Source organism: Borostomias antarcticus (genome assembly GCF_949987555.1).
Source record: "Borostomias antarcticus genome assembly, chromosome: 3".
NCBI lineage: Eukaryota > Metazoa > Chordata > Actinopteri > Stomiiformes > Stomiidae > Borostomias > Borostomias antarcticus.
This window is the reverse complement of record NC_140236.1, coordinates 26,576,886-26,596,885: the sequence shown is the minus strand read 5'-3', so window position 1 is coordinate 26,596,885 and position 20,000 is coordinate 26,576,886. Positions and strand designations below refer to the sequence as shown.

At 48.8% G+C, this 20,000-nt stretch overlaps 1 protein-coding gene across 1 annotated transcript in view; it reads right to left on the bottom strand.

The window, feature by feature from the left end:
* The window catches only part of raver2 (ribonucleoprotein, PTB-binding 2), a gene marked incomplete at both ends in the record, with an annotated part of 64,505 nt that overhangs the window by 23,389 nt on the left and 21,116 nt on the right, over nt 1-20,000 (bottom strand). Inside the window, one exon of the mRNA XM_084436090.1 lies at nt 7,032-7,504. Within this exon, the coding sequence (XP_084292216.1) occupies nt 7,032-7,504 (473 nt within the window). The remainder of the gene's footprint in view (nt 1-7,031; nt 7,505-20,000) is intronic.

The window sequence follows — 20,000 nt, the reverse complement described above, 5'->3', positions numbered from 1 at the left end:
TAGTACTATACACTGATTAGTACTATACACTGATTAGTACTGTTCACTGGTTAGTACTGTTCACTGGTTAGTACTGTTCACTGGTTAGTACTATACACTGGTTATTACTATACACTGGTTAGTACTATACACTGATTGGTACTATACACTGATTAGTACTACACACTGGTTAGTTCTATACACTGATTAGTACTATACACTGAGAATCTACTTTACTAGGAACACACACACACACACACACACACACGCACACACACACACACACGAAAACAGGCACACAATCCACACTGTCCGTCAATGCCACCTATCAGGAAGGGCGCCAAGCAGAGGCTGTTCCGGCGATGATGAATCTTCTAACTGACAGGGGAGCCAGAGGTTCTGGGGGTAGAACTGAGAGCTGCTGCATTATGCAGTGAGGCTAATTGCTAATGCTACCAGCCGCCATGACACTCAGCAGACACTCCTCAGCCGAACCAGGCGGATGAATGAATGTAGGCGACTACACATGTAACACATCACTCACGTAATGGAGATTATTTGACCTTCTGCACGTGTTTTTCTATCAAAGTTTTTTTTTTTTTTTTTTTTTTTAATTATTATTATTCCCTCTTGCCTTGGTCAGTTTAGCCCTAACTTTAGAACTGTTGTACAACACGCAGGCTGGTCTAATCAGCCTTCAGTCACCATTTCTTCCTCCCTCTTCCTCTTCCTCCCCCACCTCTATCTGCACCCACTCATCTACACCTCCCTCCTGCCTGGGGATGGATGGGGGGTGGGGGGTGGAAGGAGAGGTGTGCATAAAGGTCCAGAAGCCATCATCATCAGCATACATTAGTGTGTTTGGAAATTACCTCCCCCTCTCTCTCTCTCCCTCTCTCTCTCCCCCTCTCTCTCTCTCTCTCTATCTCTCTCTCTTGCTATCTCTATCCACCCAGCCAGCGCTCCAGAGGAGGAGTCCAGAGAGTGAAGAGGACGAGAGAACAAGAGAGACAATCAGAGAGAGAGAGAGAGAGAGAGGGGGGGGGGGGAGCAGGAACCTGAGGGTGGTTCTGCGCTCTCCGGTAGAACATAGCGGCGCTAGCTTCCTCCCACGCTGTCCTCCACTCACCGCCTGCCTCACCGCGGCTCCCTCTGGGGAGAGACCCCTACAGACCTCCATCCCTGGTCCTCTCTCTCTTCCTCTCTCTCTCCCCCTCTCCCTCTCTCTCTCTCTCTCTCTCTCAGAAGTGGAGAGTTACATCCTGCTCTTCCTCTGCTTCTAGTTGCTCTCTTGCCAAGGTCACACTGCATCTCTATGGTGGAACTGACAACATCAATGAAGGAGGCTTTATTGTGTGTGTGTGTGTGTGTGTGTGTGTGTGTGTGTGTGTGTGTGTGTGTGTGTGTGTGTGCGTGTGTGTGTGCAAGGCCTTTTCAAGACATGGAAAAAACTGTACTCAGTCATGTTATTCTACCTCACCTTTTAGTCCTAGTACACATACTCACCAGTACACACACACGCGCACACACACACACACACACCCACACACACACACACCCCCACACACACAGTACATACTGTACACAGAGAGGTTCCCATACGCAATACAGTCCCAGCTCATGATATGAATTAGACTTCATTCACCAAAGCCCCAAGAATAGAGTTAGCTCTGTGTCTTCAACATTAACAAAAGGGTCAGGCTATTAGATTGTGTGTGTGGGGGTGTGTGTGTGTATGCGTGAGTTTACTGTACTGTGTGTGTGTGGGGGGGGGGGCTGCCTTATCCACCACCATTATTCTACGAACCTCTTGACCTATTGTATTTATATTTTGCTACTCTGGCACTTTGGCTTAAGCACTAGATTGTGCTCTTAGTCACTTGTTTAAAGAGAAGATGTGCACTTGTGAGTTCTGTCGAGTAGTAGTACAGTGACTACCTATGTTAAATGCAATTATTGTAGGTCGCTTTGGATAAAAGTGTCAGTGCTAAACAGTGCTAAAGGACTGTGGTGTAATGTAATGTCTCTCTTTCGTGGTTAGATGACTCTCCAACTCTGTGGAATGGAACTCCTTATGTGATGTCATCACCAGAGCTCTTTCCACTGTTTATGGACCTGGCACAGTCACTTTCCCAAGCAGTAAGAACCAAGGAAACACTTCTTGGAGAATGTGTGTGTGTGTGTGTGTGTGTGTGTGTGTGTGTCAGGGACAGACATCAGAGTGAATCAAAGCACTTATATAAACACAGCTCAGCACATGTAGTGTACACACACACACGCTCGCGCAATGCTTTGTGCTCGGACCTTTAACTAGTGGAGACGTGTATCTATACACCCCTTGTGCCTACAGACAGAGCAGAGCAATAACTCATATAATGATATCTAACGATATTATGTGATATATTTAAGCAATAAACTACGAGAGGCCGTGTGTTATAGTGATTTTATAACAGCTAGGGGGCGTTGTTAGGCATGAGGCAAAGCGGAGTGCCTAAAACCCCCCTAGCTGTTATAAAATCACTCTAACTCAAGGCCTCTCGTGGTTTATTGCTTTTATACAACGGTTACTACAGCTATTAGTGTAAAATAAACACACAGCAATGTAAAATATTAACATTTATTCAAAACGAAGCATCATGCCCTCAATTCCGCCGAGCAAAATAGTTCCCCTAACAAAAGGGTTGCCAAGCAACAACAACAACTACAATGCATTGGATCAAATGGGAGGCGCATTAATACTGAAAATGGAATGATATGCAGTCCCAGGTGTGTGTTACAAAGTATTTTAACACGGCTTCCAGCCAATCAGAATCAAGAACCAGAACTTACCGTATAAAATGTATTTGGTATCTCATACCAAATACAATAAGCCTCAAGGTTTAAAATGCAGAGAAACACACACCATATAGCATATAACCATATATTCATGATGCCACACTAGAATACACTCACATTCTCTATTACACACACAAACATACAGTACACGCATGCACACACACACACAGACACACATACACGCACGCACACACACACACACACACACACACACACACACACACACATTCTAACACATTCAGCAGAAACTGATTCAAATGAGGCCTAGGTACCTCGTGGCGGGTGGAGGGAGAGGGGACACACTGCAGTGGTGACATGATACAGGGTGACAGCAGCCATATAGTGATTCACACACTTAGAATTCACACACACACACACACACACACACACACACACACACACACACACACACACACACACACACACACACACACACACACACACACACACCCACACACACACACACACACACACACTCCATTACCCGTCTGTCGCTCGCTGGCTCAGCCCACGTTCACATCCACCATGCGGTTTTTACAACGTCTCTCAATGACCTTTGACATGCTGAATCTTGAAAACATCGGTTTTAGAAACGTTTTCAAAATTGGCAGTCGCAAAACGGTTGGATTTCGTTTCGTTAGCTCATCTTCAAAGTGTGTATTTCAGAGGAATCAAATGAGGTAATCGATATTTCAAAAGCAGACACTCACAAACATGGAGGGGGATCAATATACATTCATGTTGATTAGACATTCATGCTACCTCAGTCAAGGAGCTAGAACATTCCCAAGTAAGCAAGGTGAAAGCAAAACATATCTGAAAAAACTCATGAAAAAATCATTTTTGACATAGTACAGTATGTGTGTGTGTGTGTGTGTGTGTGTGTGTGTGTGTGCGTGTGTTTATAGAGAAACAGCGAGGACTCTGTATTCTGACATGGGCAGTAAAAATGAAATAGATGTACGGTCATATTTGAGATGAACAATGAATTTATGTGTGTGTGTGTGTGTGTGTGTGTGTGTGTGTGTGTGTGTGTGTGCGTGTGTGTGTACAGTATGTATGTACTGTACAGTATGTGTGCATGCGTGCGTGCGTGCGTGTGTGTGCGTGTGTGTGCCTAGTATGAACGGACAGTCTGATTAGGTATTCATGTGGAGTGTCAGGGGGACAGAGGCAGACTCCACCCAACAATGGGGTCAGAGGTCAGGTCTGAGTCCTTCAATACCACTGGGGCCGCATATCAATCTTTGGGATATGTGTGTGTGTGTGTGTGTCTTGTACCCAAAGCTGGGACAGTCAGGGTCTGGCCTCAGGTCCCTAGAGGCAGACCGTTTGAAGACGGCAGCTCAGACCGTACTGTGACCGTATTGTGACTACAGTATACTGTGAGCGCAGTGTGACCGTACTGTGACCGCAGTGTGTCCCCAGTGTGACCATACTCTGAACGTACTGTGACCGTACTGTGACCGTACTGTGACTACAGTATACTGTGAGCGCAGTGTGACCGTACTGTGACCGCAGTGTGTCCCCAGTGTGACCATACTCTGAACGTACTGTGACCGTACTGTGACCGTACTGTGACTACAGTATACTGTGAGCGCAGTGTGACCGTACTGTGACCGCAGTGTGTCCCCAGTGTGACCGTACTCTGAACGTACTGTGACCGTACTGTGACCGTACTGTGAGCGTACTGTGACCGCGGTTGGAAAACAGAGATGGAGGGGTCAGGGGTCAGAGCCAAGCTGGCGGCTCGGGATTTGGGTCTGAGCTCAGTGACGAGTCCAGCAGCCGGGAGGATAAGGAGTGAATAGAGAGCTGTGTGTGTGTGTGTGTGTGTGTGTGTGTGTGTGTGTGTGTGTGTGTGTGTGTGTGTGTGAGGCAGGGCAGTACTTTGTCTTTTACTGTACTTGTCAGGTAGATTCTCTCAAACCAGCTTTAATAAGTGTCTCTTTTCCGTCAGTCACAATCCAATCCATTCCTCGTTCACATCCCAGACTGAGACAGACAGAGAGAGTGAAACAGAGAGAGAGTTAGTTTATCAACGTGACTTTGGCACTTAGCACATCGCAGCTCCCCTCCATGTGAGTGAGCCAGACAGAGAGTGTGTGTGCGTGTGTGTGTGAGAATGGTGGCTCCTCTCTGCCCCTCACCTGTCTGACAGCCCCTCGATAACGACGCTATGAGTGCCACATCCTCTTCACCTGTCACCACACACACCCTCGTCAAGTCCTATCTATCTATCTATCTATCTATCTATCTATCTATCTATGGATCTACTATATCTATGACGGTTGCGGGAGGTTGGGGTGGACTCAAAGCTTCTTAAATAGCTTACTTAAAATTCTATCTAATTATCTCTCTCTACAGCGTAGCTATAATCATCTCCATGATTCTATGAGTCATGCATCCATCTACCCATCACCGTGTCCATCTACCCCCCCAAACCCCCCTCCCCAAGACCCATGTTCCCAGCGGCTCGTCGGCACAGAGAGCCCTCTAATAGAGCTGGCATCTTCCGCCACGTTCGGCCCCGCCCCGCCCGCCGGCGCCGCCGTGGGAGTCACTCTCCGACAGAGCGAAGGAGAATTACAGGAGTCTGGGTGGAGAGAGGGAGGGGGGGGGCTAAGTGCAATGTGGTGGGAGAGCAAGAGGGAGAGTGAGGGAGGAGGCGTGGGGGCTGTCTATGGTAGGCCTCTATTAGTGAAGAGTGTGTGTGTGTGGGTGTGTGGGGGTGTACAGGGTTTGTATAGAAAGAGCACATGTGAAAGCCAGTGGAGGTTTTGTGGTGAAGTGTTCGGAACGGTAGCATGAGGTTTTTTTAACAGCTTACATCACAGGAGATGAAGATGTGGGCATGACACACGCGCACGCACACACACACGTGCACGCACAACAGCCAACCACAGGTCAAAGCCTGCTGGCTCTGCAACGGCGATGAAACATGAGCTCCACTCCCACAAAGCATCCTGGGACCTGGGATGATGTGGGGCGTATTGATTTGTGCGTGGGAGGGGTGAGGGGCGGAGCTAAACGTGGAAGCGCTCGTTTTGCGAGGAGGGCTGGGAAGGCCTCCGGAAGAGACGGCTTCTGAAACGACACGGCGAGTCCGCCCACCACGCCCGGCGGAGCAAGTAGGTGTGGACGCTCCCTTAGAACGGACACATCTATCGATCTATCTATCTATCTATCTATCTATCTATCTATCTATCTATCTATCTATCTATCTATCTATCTATCTATCTCTCTATCTATCTACCCCATCGATCTATCTATCTATCTATCTATCTATCTATCTATCTATCTATCTATCTATCTATCTACCCACCCACCCACCCATCTATCTATCTATCTATCTATCTATCTATCTATCTATCTATCTATCTATCTATCTATCTATCTATCTACCCCATCTATCTATCTATCTATCTATCTATCTATCTATCTATCTATCTATCTATCTATCTATCTATCTATCTATCTATCTATCTATCTATCTATCTACCTATCTATCTATCTATCTACCCACCCACCCACCCACCCACCTATCTATCTATCTATCTATCTATCTATCTATCTATCTATCTATCTATCTATCTATCTATCTATCTATCTATCTATCTACCCCATCGATCTTTCTACCCCATCGATCTATCTATCTATCTATCTATCTATCTATCTATCTACCCCATCTATCTATCTATCTATCTATCTATCTATCTATCTATCTATCTATCTATCTATCTATCTATCTATCTATCTACCCCATCGATCTATCTATCTATCTATCTATCTATCTATCTATCTATCTATCTATCTATCTATCTATCTATCTATCTATCTATCTATCTATCTATCTATCTATCTATCTACCTACCCCATCTATCTGTCTGTCTGTCTGTCTGTCTGTCTGTCTGTCTGTCTGTCTGTCTGTCTGTCTGTCTGTCTGTCTGTCTGTCTGTCTGCCTGCCTACCTACCTACCTACCTACCTACCTACCTATCTATCTATCTATCTATCTATCTATCTATAGAGGAGACAGGGGCAGACGGAGATGTGGAGATGTTGTCTGGAGTAGGTCCAGCGCCTCTGGCCATCATTCCGCGTGAGGGGGTGGTGAGAGAAGAAACACACACACACACACACACGCACGTACACACACACACACACACAAACACACAAACACACGCACACACATACACACACACACGGTAAGCTCACCTGGCAGAAGACAGGCTTGTACCGGTCGGAGAACAGCTGCGTCAGCTCTTCAGAGTCCCCGAAGTCGTCGGGCAGCCGGTCCACGCACAGGCACCTGGAGTGGAGGTGGCGGGCCTGCTGCAGCTGGTTGACGTCGGTCCACTGGACCACCAGGGCCCGGCCCCCCAGCGGCCGGCCCAGCAGCTCGGAGCGCGCCCGCGACGCAGAGTCCTTCTTCATGTACTCCACAAAGCCGTAGCCCTTGGAGTGGCCGGTCAGCTCGCTGTAGACCAGGAAGCAGCGCTCAATGTTGCCGTAGGCGCGCACCAGCTCCTGGAACTGCTGACCGGTGAAGACGTGGGGCAGGTTGGCCACGCAGAGGAGTGCGTCAGTGGGCTGCAGCTGGACGCTGATGTCACGACCGCGCACGGCGCTCTGGTGGAGGGAGCGGATGGCGTCCTGAGCCTGGTCGCCGTTCAGCAGGGTCACAAACGCTGGGGGGGGGGGGGGGGGGGGGGGACGCAGACGGACAGGGAGGGGAGGGGACGGACACACGCAGACACACACACACACACGCACGCACGCACGCACACACACACACACACACACACACACACACACAAATGTACACGAAAACATGCATACAGAACAGACATACACAAACATGTGGGGACAGGCAAAAGCCAAATGCACACACACACACACACACGCACAAACACACACACACACAGTCAAATTCACATGGAAGGGGTTGGAAAGACATGGGGGGGGGGGCGGGGCGACAAATGAAAACACACACACACACACACACAGAGAAACACAGAGATACACAGAGAGAAAGACCCACATTAGCCGGGGCTCTAGCCACCAAGGAGAATCCCACTGACACACAGATTAATCCTAATTTAGGAAAACACTTCATTGCGCGCTGTCAGGGCAGGTGTGTGTGTATGTGTGTGTGTGTGTGTGTGTGTGTGTGTGACCGTGTTTACAGGCCGATGAACAATGATGGTCCTAAGCCCGGCGCGGCGACCCCGGGGAGCGCATAAAGGGTCCGGAGCGGCCACGGCCACGCCGTGATTCATGGGCTGTGAAACGAGGCGGTAATAAGCTCATCTGGAATGTGTAGCGTGGCCAAAATGCCCCCCAGACCCGGCTTCTGTGTGTGTGTGTGTGTGTGTGTGTGTGTATGTGTGTGTGTGTGTATATGTGTGTGTGTGTGTGTGTGTGTGTAGCGTGGCCAGAATGCCCCCCAGTCCTCTCTAGCCAGCCACAGCAGCACAAACCAGCGTGGTGCGGGTGTGTGCTGTGTGGGTGTGTATAGCTTTTGTGTGTGTGTGTGTGTGTGTGTGTGTCTGTGTATGTAGCTTATGTGTGTTTGTAGCTTGTGTGTATGTTGTGTGTGTACGTGTGTGTGTGGAACTTGTGTGTGTGTATGTGTGTAGCTTGTGTGTGTGTGAGTAGCTTGTGTGTGAGTAGCTTGTGTATATGTGTAGTGTGTGTGTGTGTGTGTTGCTTGTGTGTGTGCGTGTAGCGTGTGTGTGTGTAGCGTGTGTGTGTATGGTATATGTAGCGTGTGTGTGTGTGTGGGTGCGTGTGTGTGTTTGTGTGTGTAGCTTGTGTGTGTATGGTGTATGTAGCGTGTGTGTGTGTGTGTAGCTTGTGTGTGTATGGTGTATGTAGCGCGTGTGTGTGCGTGTGTTTGTGTGTGTGTGTGTAGCTTGTGTGTGTATGGTGTATGTAGCGTGTGTGTGTGTGTGTGTGTGTGTGTGTGTGTGTTTGTGTGCTGCCCTGCTATCCTAACCCCTGTGGCCTCGCTGCCCTAACGGTGTAGAGATGTGTGGGGAGAGACAGCTGAATCTCCCACAGCTCTCCGGTCTGGGAGTCGAGTTCAGTCAGAGTCCAGGAGTCCAGTCAGAATCCAGTCAGAGTCCAGTCAGAGTCCAGGAGTCCAGTCAGAGTCCAGGAGTCCAGTCAGAATTCAGTCATAATCCAGTCAGAGTCCAGGAGTCCAGTCAGAACCCAGGAGTCCAGTCAGAACCCAGAAGTCCAGTCAGAACCCAGGAGTCAAGTCAGAACCCAGAAGTCCAGTCAGAACCCAGGAGTCCAGTCAGAACCCAGAAGGATCTGACCCGGTCAGACAGGCTCCTCTTTAGTCTACTCAGAAAATGAGGTCCGGAACCCAAAAGTCCTAAAAATGAATGAGATGAATGGCCAGCCGTGTTTGAGCGGCCCGTGGACCCACCCCGTGATTCGGAACCGCTCCAAAATTGAATGGGTTCTTAACTGGCCCATGCTACCCCTCTCCACCGAGTTTCATGAAAAGTGGTCTGGTAGTTTCCACGTAATTGTAGTCCATGGACCCGCCCCGTGATTCGGATCCGCTCCAAAATTGAATGGGTTCTAAGTAGGACCATGCTACACCCCTTCATCGAGTTTGAAAATCGGCCTGGTAGTTTTTGCGTAAACCTGCTAAAAAAACAAACTGTCGCTGGGGCGGAGATAAACGCACGTGTGAGTGTGTGAGTGTGTGTGTGTGTGTGTGTGTGTGTGTGTGTGTCGGTGGCGGCTGGAGACTCAAAAAACTGAGGAGGACAGGAGGAAGAGAGGCGAACCGCCCATGGGCGCCGGGGGGCACTTTCCCTCAGTCAGTTATTATTTGAAATATCAGCTTTAAAATGTGGATTTACAGTCAATTTTAGCATATGAAAAACTGAATAACACTTTCTTTAACTACATGCAGCATTTATTTATCATATTCATGATAAAATATTACAAAACAACAATAAAACATTGTAGGCAATAGTTGTTGTAATGGATTGTACTCTTCTCTAAAGAGAGAAAATAATTGATATTGGTGAGGTGCTGGAGAGGTTAGGTGATATATGAAAAATGTTTTTGATTAGGGGACACTGAGGTGTGCTGGCTCTCAAACAGTTTGTTGGCAAATAGATTTGACAACTGGACAATGGAATACGCTGCACAGCAAATGCAGTATCCAACAGTTCGCTCATGGCTAGCTAGCAATGGTACAGCTATGGGATTAGCTCATTTGGGTTGCTGTCAAAGGTGCCACTCTTATGTTGCTATAGACTACAATTATCAGAACAATATGAACATTTAGTTGAAAGTTTTCCATCCACCCATCCATCACTGGATGAGGAATAAGCACCGCAAAGCGATCAATTCTCACGCAAGCAGGAGCCAGACTGTGGATTTCTCTGATCCGGTGTTGCGACCCAGTCTCTAGAAATGTTTTGGACGAGTTGCCAACAGTTTGCGCCAGCCAATCTGCGTGCCTGCCTATGCCGTAGCCTGACGTGCACCTCGTAGCCCCAGGAGCTAACGTTACCGGCTATAGCCAGCCAGTGGAACTGTCATGTTCAGACGGCTCTAGCTCAAAAAGTATTTATCTCAGCTTGGATATTTAGATGGCTAGAATCAAGACAAATAGATGAACAGTTTGATGTATAATATGTCCCATAATACTTTCGGATGTATTATATTATGGAGCTACGAACACACAAAAAGTCTCCAATGGCACAGGGAAAAGAAACAGACATCAACGCCGACTCAATCGGCCTTCACTGTGGTAAATCTGGAATCTGGAATGTGATTGGACTAACAAAATGTCAATATCTGAATCCTGTTCAGACAGGGCCGGAGTACTGTCCTCCCTTGCGGTAATTTTTCAGCGTTTTGGCCAATCACAAATTAGCAAGAAAAAAAAAGGCATTACATTGATTTAAGAGAAAAGAACCCGCCCTAAGGGAGGCTAGTGTTGTGCCCCCACGCCCGAGCCAGTCTCAGTCACGTTCCCAGTCCCACTCAGCACGTCACCCTTGAGGTTGGGCCAGGCGTCTCCTTCCGCAGCAGGTGTGGACAGTTTCAATCAGGCCAGCTGAAGCCAATCACCACCTGGGCTCAGCACTACTTAAGGCTGCGGAAGACAGACGTCAGGCGCTTGAACGTTGACAACTGTTGGTCAGTGGTAGTCTGCTGTAAAGCCTCCTAGAGAATTGTTTGCTCACCTTTTTGAATTTCCTATCCCTGTCTTCTCCTCCATTCCTCCTAGGCTCCCTCCCGTGTAAGACCAGTGTCTCCCAGCTCCACCCGCGCCCTCCACCGAACTCCCCTCCCAAGCTCCTACTCCTCCGCTCCTCCAAACCTCCCTCTTGTTCTACCCCTGGACCCCCCGTGCTTCCCAACCCCGGATCCCCTCGGACGGACCTCCCCCCTGCTCTCTACCCTGGACTACCTCTCGGACTCTCCCTCTCGGACTCTCCCTCGTTAGTTTTAGTTCCGCAGCACATTCCCAACACGCAACCCTACATCTACACTCGCACCACACATAGGTTACACATAGACACTTGCAAGACACACACATAGTCAAAGTACATTGACATTTTGACCATGCACACACACACACACACACACACATTAGGCTAGCTAAGTTTTATTGTTTCAATAAACTTTTGAAACCTGTTCGGTTCTCCGTCTCTGCTTCTGGGGTCCCAGGCACATTTGACTACTCTGCACCGTAGGGTCGTAACAGCTAGCCTCCCTTCCATAGATATCTATGGGTCCTCCAGCTGCATGTTATAGATGTCACTGTTGGAGCTTTAGAATTTCAATAATGGTTTTTTATCCATAGGGAAAACCTTCTTTATGAACAAAACTGAGATAATATTAATTATGAATAAATAAATTCATATATTTATATTTTAATCCCTCTCTTCTCTCCAAAAACTGAGGAGGACTGTCCTCCCCTGCCTCAATGGACGAGCCTCCACTGGTGTGTGTGTGTCAGTGACATGGAGGACCTCTCTCCAACACCTCCACAGTCCCATCTGCACCACTTCACATTCCATTAATACATTAATATATACCGCCTCCGTGGAAATCAATTACCTCACCACTCTGATGGCTCCACTGCTCTCGGCTGGGGGGGTAATCTGGTTAGAGGGGGCACTAAGTACTGTACCATGCATTATGGGGAGATGATGAGGATGATGATGATGATGGGGCTTAGCCCTATACACACCCTAAATCCTTCTCTCTCTCTCTCTCTGTCGGTCTCTCTTTATCCTATCCCCCTGCATTTCTGTCCATCTCTCTGAGTCGCTTCAAATCTGACTACATTTCTCTCTCTCTGTATGTCTCTCTCTCTCCACCCATCTCTCCATCTCTCTCTGAATCTCTGTCGGTATCTCTCTGCCTTCTCTCTCTCTGTCTTTGTGTTTCTCTCTCTCCCTTTCTCTCTGCCTCTCTGTAACACAATGCACTTTTGAAAAAGCTGCTACGGAAAATGGAATCCAGCTCAATATTATTTTGCTCATGAGAAGAGAAAGAGATGAGAAAGAGCAGTTCAATCAATCAATCAATCAAAGCTTTATTTGTATAGCGCATTTCATACCCAGAGGCAACACAATGCGCTTTACAGAGAAGCAGTTGGGAGGTTGGGCGACTCAAAGCTTCTTAAATAGCCTACGCAATAATCTTATAATTCACAAGCACTCTGCCACAGTTGACAGGTTCACCGTTATAAAATAAAAGGTCTTAATTATGGGGGCTCTGCTTCTCTTCCTAACGCGAGGGTGGGGGGGGGGCAGAGGGAGAGAAAGAAATCTTTGTGAAGTCATCTCAAAGACTGCAATTCTGCTGCCATGTTCCTTCAGAAGCGGCTAATTAAAAACACTCTTAAGGACGACAAAAAGGCAACAAGGGACCAATGGGATCTGGAGGAGAACGCAGGGCTGCTTGGTTCATGTTCAGCTTTTGTCAGACTGCTCCTACACTACTACAATATGTCCATAGCTGCACTGTGTGTGTGTGTGTGTGTGTGTGGGTGGGTGAGTGTGGGTGGGTGAGTGTGTGTGTGTGTGTGTGTGTGTGTGTGTGTGTGTGTGTGTATGCTCCTGTGTGTGTGTGTGTGTGTGTGTGTGTCTGTGCTCGTGTGTGTGTGTGTTTGTCTGTGCTCCAGTGTGCGTGTGTGTGTGTGTGTGTGTGTGTGTGTGTGTGTGTGTGTGTGTGTGTGTGGGAGTAGCATGCTAAATGCTGTACAGTATGACAGCCTGGCTCTCACTCTAGGCTTGTAGCTGCATGTCCTCAGCAGATGGTCCAGTCAGAGATGTCATCAGGGCGTAGCTGGCGGGCCTATCTACGAGCTGGGACCTTTAGGCTGTAGGGCGCACACACATATTCCATTTCTATGGTTGCTATAATGGGTCAACATGGTGTAAGCTACTGTAGGTTCTACCTACTAACTCCAACACAGTCAATCACTGTACTGTACACAATAGACACACACACGCACACACACACACGCACGCACACACACGCACACGCACAAGGGGCTTGTGGCCAGCTGTATGAGAGATTGAACCGTCAGCAGCAATTGTCTGGTTCTGGGCAGAACCAGCGGTACCTGTGTGTCAACAGAACAACTCTTCAGCAGACATGAGCCAGTTTACCTCTGACCTTACAGCCCACACTCTCCTCTGGCTCCACACCACTCCCCCCCCCTGCTCTCCGGCCCCAGCTCCCCGCCATGAGTGGCCTGTAAGTGGGGCACCTTCACAGAGGCGGCGTGGAGGTGGAGGCTGGTTCCAGTCCTGGAGTGGACCCCCGCTAGACCCCTGGAACAGCCGGCACTAATGCACCAGCCACTCGCCCACCCACGCCTGGAGCGCCTCTCCATCTCTCCATCCCTCTCCCTCGGGCCCTGACCAGTCAGTATTACTGTGAGGCCCTCACCCCATCCATCGCTACTGCCCACACTCCCTCCATCCCTCCCTCCAAACAAGCATGTTCCATCCTCATAACATCCCTCTCTAAATCTCTTTCTAGCTAAATTACTCTCTCGCTCACACTCTCTCTCTCTCTCTCTCTCTCTCTCTCTCTCTCACTCATTCTCACTCTCTCTCTCTCTCTCTCTCTCGCACACACTCATTCTCTCTCATTCATTCTCTCTCTCTCACTCATTCTCTCTCTCTCTCACACTCATTCTCTCTCACTCATTCTCTCTCACTCATTCTCTCTCTCATTCTCTCTCACTCTCTCATTCTCTCTCTCACTCATTCTCTCTCATTCTCTCACTCATTCTCTCTCTCTCACTCATTCTCTCACTCATTCTCTCTCACTCATTCTCTCTCTCACTCATTCTCTCACTCATTCTCTCACTCATTCTCTCTCACTCATTCTCTCACTCATTCTCTCTCTCTCTCACTCATTCTCTCTCTCTCTCTCATTCTCTCTCACTCATTATCTCTCTCAGTATCATATCACTAGCACTGTATTCCTTCTATTTCTCTCTCAGTTTCTCTTTCTCCTTCAATCACACCATCTCTCTCATTCCTTCACCAACCAGTGCATTCCTCCATCTTCACCATCCATTTATCTCTCTATCCCTCTATCCCTCCCTCCATTCCAATCAATACCTCACGCTCTCCACCTGCAAGCCTTCCTCCCCCCCAACCCTCCTCTCAAGGGACAGTCCAGTGTGTGAGTCCCTGAACGTCACCAAATTCACAGAGACACAGTCTGAAGACCGGGGCCACCACCTGAAAATAGCACACAAAAACGCCATCTGATAAAGTTCATCTTTACCGTGTGAAACTAGCCCCGGTCTGGTCATTGTGGGGAAAAAAACTTTCACACTACAAAAGAGAGAAGGACAGTCATTTACTGTCTCTCATTCTGACTGGTGACATGGATTAGGTCATGCTAACAGTGACCCTGTGTGTATATGTGTGTGTGTGTGTGTGTGTGTGTGTGTGTGTGTGTGTGTGTGTGTGTGTGTGTGTGTGTGTGTGTGTGTGTGTGTGTGTGTGACTGGTTAGTGTCTGTCGCGTGGCGTGACGTCAGTCTGTTCAGGCCTGTAGGCTGTGATAACGCTGATAGATGCGACAAAACCGACAGGAGAACTCTTCTGTTCCGGTTCAGGAGGTGGAACCTTGTCTTTGAGGTCATGTTATCTGAGGTAGAACCTTGTCTTTGAGGTTATGTTATCTGAGGTAGAACCCTGTCTTCGAGGTTACGTTATCTGAGGTAGAACCTTGTCTTTGAGGTTATGTTATCTGTGGTGGATCCTTGTCTTTGAGGTTATGTTATCTGAGGTGGAACCTTGTCTTTGAGGTCATGTTATCTGAGGTGGAACCTTGTCTTTGAGGTCATGTTATCTGAGGTGGAACCTTGTCTTTCAGGTCATGTTATCTGAGGTAAAATCCTGTCTTTGAGCTTATGTTATCTGAGGTGGCACCTTGTCTTTGAGGTTATGTTATCTGAAATAGAACCTTGTCTTTGAGGTTATGTTATCTGAGGTTGAACCTGGACTTTGGCCTGCGCTTGCGGCATTCTCTATGAGCCTGTTCTGGTAAGTGCTTAGTGTGCTTTGTTATATGATTCACTTAAATATCATATTAGAGGGATAGCTATGTAGCTACAGTATTACAGGGATAGCTATGTAGGCAACTTCTCTGTAACTATTGGTGCACTCTACTGTTAGTCATGTCTCTCTTATAAAGTATCCAGCTCATGTTTATTGCTCTGTAAATGTTCTTAGCCAATAGACAAACATTTTCTAGGAGCTTGCTCGATTGTCTCATTGAGAGGTCAGGGAAGAATATTTACAGCTCACTTTTCTGGCCCCTGGGTGATACTGTTTTTTTTGTCTGGAATATGTAGGGGTGGGACCTATGCCCACCCCCCATTGCTCTCTGTAGAGCGCATTGTGTTGCCTCTGTGTATGAAATGCGCTATACAAATAAAGTTTGATTTGATTTGATTTGATGCGCTTAGGGTTCCAACTGGCATTAGAAGAAATCACCACGACGTAACCTACGTTATACAAAACTCCCACGCTTGTCTTTGAGGTTATGTTATCTGAGGTAGAACCTTGTCTTAGAGGTTATCTGAGGTAGAACCTTGTCTTAGAGGTTGTTATCTGAGGTAGAACCTCGTCTTTGAGGTTATGTTATCTGAGGTAGAACCTCGTCTTTGAGGTTATGTTATCTGAGGTAGAACCTCGTCTTTGAGGTTATGTTATCTGAGGTAGAACCTCATCTTTGAGGTTATGTTATCTGAGGTAGAACCTCGTCTTTGAGGTTATGTTATCTGAGGTAGAACCTCGTCTTTGAGGTTATGTTATCTGAGGTAGAACCTCATCTTTGAGGTTATGTTATCTGAGGTAGAACCTTGTCTTTGAGGTTATGTTATCTGAGGTAGAACCTCGTCTTAGAGGTTATGTTATCTGAGGTAGAACCTTGTCTTTGAGGTTATGTTATCTGAGGTAGAACCTTGTCTTTGAGGTTATGTTATCTGAGGTAGAACCTTGTCTTTGAGGTTATGTTATCTGAGGTAGAACCTTGTCTTTGTGGTTATGTTATCTGAGGTAAAACCTTGTCTTTGAGGTTATGTTATCAACCTTGTCTTTGCAGTTATGTTATCCGATGTGGAACCTTGTCTTTGAGGTTATGTTATCTGAGGTAGAACCTTTTCTTTGAGGTTATGTTATCTGAGGTAGAACCTTGTCTTTGTGGTTATGTTATCTGAGGTTATGTTATCTAGGGTGGAACCTTGTCTTTGCTGTTATGTTATCCGAGGTGGAACCTTGTCTTTGAGGTTATGTTATCTGTGGTGGAACCTTGTCTTTGAGGTCATGTTATCTGAGGTGGAACCTTGTCTTTCAGGTCATGTTATCTGAGGTAAAACCCTATCTTTGAGCTTATGTTATCTTTACCCTGACTGAGCCAACGAGGAATCAGTGTGGAGTGTGTGTAGGGTAAGCTCTTCTACAGGGTCAATTCATCATCTGTATTGTAAAACAGAACGATTAGTGAATTGTGGTGAGCTGCAGGCCTTTAGGGATTGATAACCTAGGATTCAATATGTGTGTGTGTGTGTGTGTGTGTGTGTGTGTGCGTGCGCGCGTTTGAGGTGAATGGTTGTGAAAACACCTGCTGTTCGGGTGAGATAAAACCAGTGAACGACCCCGGACTGAGCTTCACAACGACCATTGTGCGAACCGACCGGATGCTCCTAAGTTAGCCGCGCCACTGTCCACCCCCACATCGCCCTGTATAACTGTCCCTAATTAGCATAATCATCCTCTCACGATTCAGCCCCTATCCCTCCTCAAAATCAACATCCCCCCTCAGCATCATCCTCATCTGCTCCTTTGTGTGCCGGCACAATAGGCTCTTTAAGAAGGAGAGGTGTGTGTGTGTGGGTGCCTAATTGCTTAATCAGCTACCTACACAGCACTTAGCAAATTGCTACCTCCTGGAGCACCGGCGGTCTGGAGAAGGCGAGGCGGCCCGGGAAAGGAGACGCGCCGCGCGCAGGCGGTCTCGCCCAGAGAGATACCCCGCCTTCACCATCAACATCCTCCTACACTCTCAACCACAAATCCCTTGACCAGAGATAAGAGGGAACAGGACAGTTAGATAACAGGCTGGAGTGTGTGTGTGTGTGCGCATGTGTGTGTGTGTGATGAAAGATAACTGATTCTCACATAACAGAGGTTGGCGTGTGGGCTGTCCTGATTTACATCCACTGACTCACATACATACGGCTGATAGTCAAACCTCAGATTGAAGAGGAACAATGCGGATTTCGTCCTGGTCGTGGAACCACCGACCAGCTCTTCACTCTCGCAAGGATCTTGGAGGGGGCTTGGGAGTTTGCCCAACCTGTCTACATGTGTTTTGTGGACTTGGAGAAGGCTTACGACCGGGTCCCTCGAGAGGTCTTGTGGAGGTTATGCGGGAGTATGGGGTGAGGGGGTCCCTACTTAGGGCCATCCAATCCCTGTACACCCAGAGCGAGAGCTGTGTCCGTGTCCTCGGCAGTAAGTCGTCTTCCTTTCCAGTGGGGGTTGGCCTCTGCCAGGGCTGCGCTTTGTCACCAATCCTGTTTGTGATTTTCATGGACAGGATATCGAGGCGTAGCCGTGGGGAGGTGGGTTTGCAGTTCGGTGAGCTGAGGATCGCGTCGCTGCTGTTTGCAGATGATGTGGTCCTGATGGCATCATCTGCCTGCGACCTCCAGCACTCTCTGGATAGGTTCGCAACTGAGTGTGAAGCGGCTGGGATAAGAATCAGCACCTCTAAGTCTGAGGCCATGGTTCTCAGCAGGAAACCGGTGGTCTGTCCGCTCCAAGTAGGAAATGAGTCCTTACCCCAAGTGAAGGAGTTCAAGTATCTGGGGGTCTTGTTCACGAGTGAGGGAACCATGGAGAGGGAGTTTGGCCGGATAATCGGAGCAGCTAGTGCGGTTCTGCAGTCGCTCTAGCGCACTGTTGTGACGAAAAGAGAGCTGAGCCATAAGGCAAAGCTCTCGATCTACCGGTCTATCTTCATCCCCACCCTCACCTATGGTCATGAAGGATGGGTCATGACCGAAAGAACGAGATCACGGATACAAGCGGCCGAAATGAGTTTTCTCCGGAGGGTGGCTGGGGTCTTCCTGAGAGATCGGGTGAGAAGTTCAGTCATCCGGGAGAGACTCGGAGTAGAGCCACTGCTCCTTTGCATCGAAAGGAGCCAGTTGAGGTGGTTCGGGCATCTAGTGAGGATGCCTCCTGGGTGCCTCCCTAGGGAGGTGTTCCAGGCGTGTCCGACTGGGAGGAGGCCGCGGGGTAGACCCAGGACTAGGTGGCGGGACTACATCTCCGCACTGGCCTGTGAGCGGCTAAAGATTCCCCAGGTAGAGCTGGTTGATGCTGCTAGGGAAAGGGATGTCTGGGGCCCCCTGCTGGAACTGCTGCCTCCGCGACCCGACCCCGGATAAGCGGATGGCGATGGATGGATGGAGTCACATACAGGAGGCAGAAGGACAGATGATGGAGAGATGGAGGAAGAGAGAGACAGAGAAGGAGGGAGAGACAGAGGGAGAGAGAGAGGGAGAGAGAGGGGGAGAGAGAGAGGGAGGGAGTGAGGGAAAGAGAAAGAGGGAGAGAGGGGGAGAGAGAGAGGGAGAGAGAGAGAGAGAGAGAGAGAGAGAGAGAGAGAGAGAAGGAAGCTTTTAGAGGGCTGTGGAGGGCTCAAGTGGTATTGAGCTGAGTCACCCGGTCAAGAGCCCCCTAACGGATGTGTTAGCATCGAGATGCTACTGGGAAGTTGAGAGACAAAAACACAGCGTTCATAACGTACAGCTCAGCTCAAACAAACACAAACGGCCATTAAATCAACGATGATGGCCGAAGAGCAAGCTACTCTTTAACGATTAGAACAGGAGTGCTCAATAGACTGCTTGCTTAAGAGCTAGCCAGCAATGGCCGTCTTCGGTAAACCTTAAGCGCAGTATTAAGTACCCAGAGCCACGGTGCGTTTGTTTCTCGTCAGTTTGCCATGGTAATTATGGGTTGTCACTGGACGGCAGCCGTGGTTGCGCCCTCTCGGAGCGGCGCTAAGGCGTGTGTGACGCGTGCGCGAGCGCCAACTTCCCCTTCCTGTCTCTTGACGTCGTATCTCATCAGGCGACACTCCTCAACGTCATGAGCGCGTTTTCTAATTTCAATCAGCTGTCCCCTTAACCGGAACGTTGTTAGCACCCCCCCGCCTTCCCCCTCAACCCCACCGCCTACATCGCTCCAAACCTGCTAATCTTCGAGAACGCATCTCTTGGGAAACTAACGCCGCGACAACAACAACAATGGCGCAACCGCATCGAGAGCCGCTTAATGACGGTGATCGGGGAGCCGGCCGGTCCAGGACGGCGTTGGCGCGCGCATGCGTACGGACGACGGGGCGCCCGCTAAGCGCCCGGCGATCAGAGGGTCGGCGTCGCGGACAAAAGCGGCGGGTCAGCGGGCTTTGAGCCCGGCTGCTCCCACGTCCCCCCCCCCTCTGCCCTCGTTATATAGGACAGTAGGGTTCCACACAAAGCCCCCATTGTTCGGCCAGGATTCCCCCGCTGCCCCCCCCCCGCCCCCTGCCGCCTTTGTCATCACTGGAGCCGAGTTCCGGAGGCATACCTTTGGAATCCCCC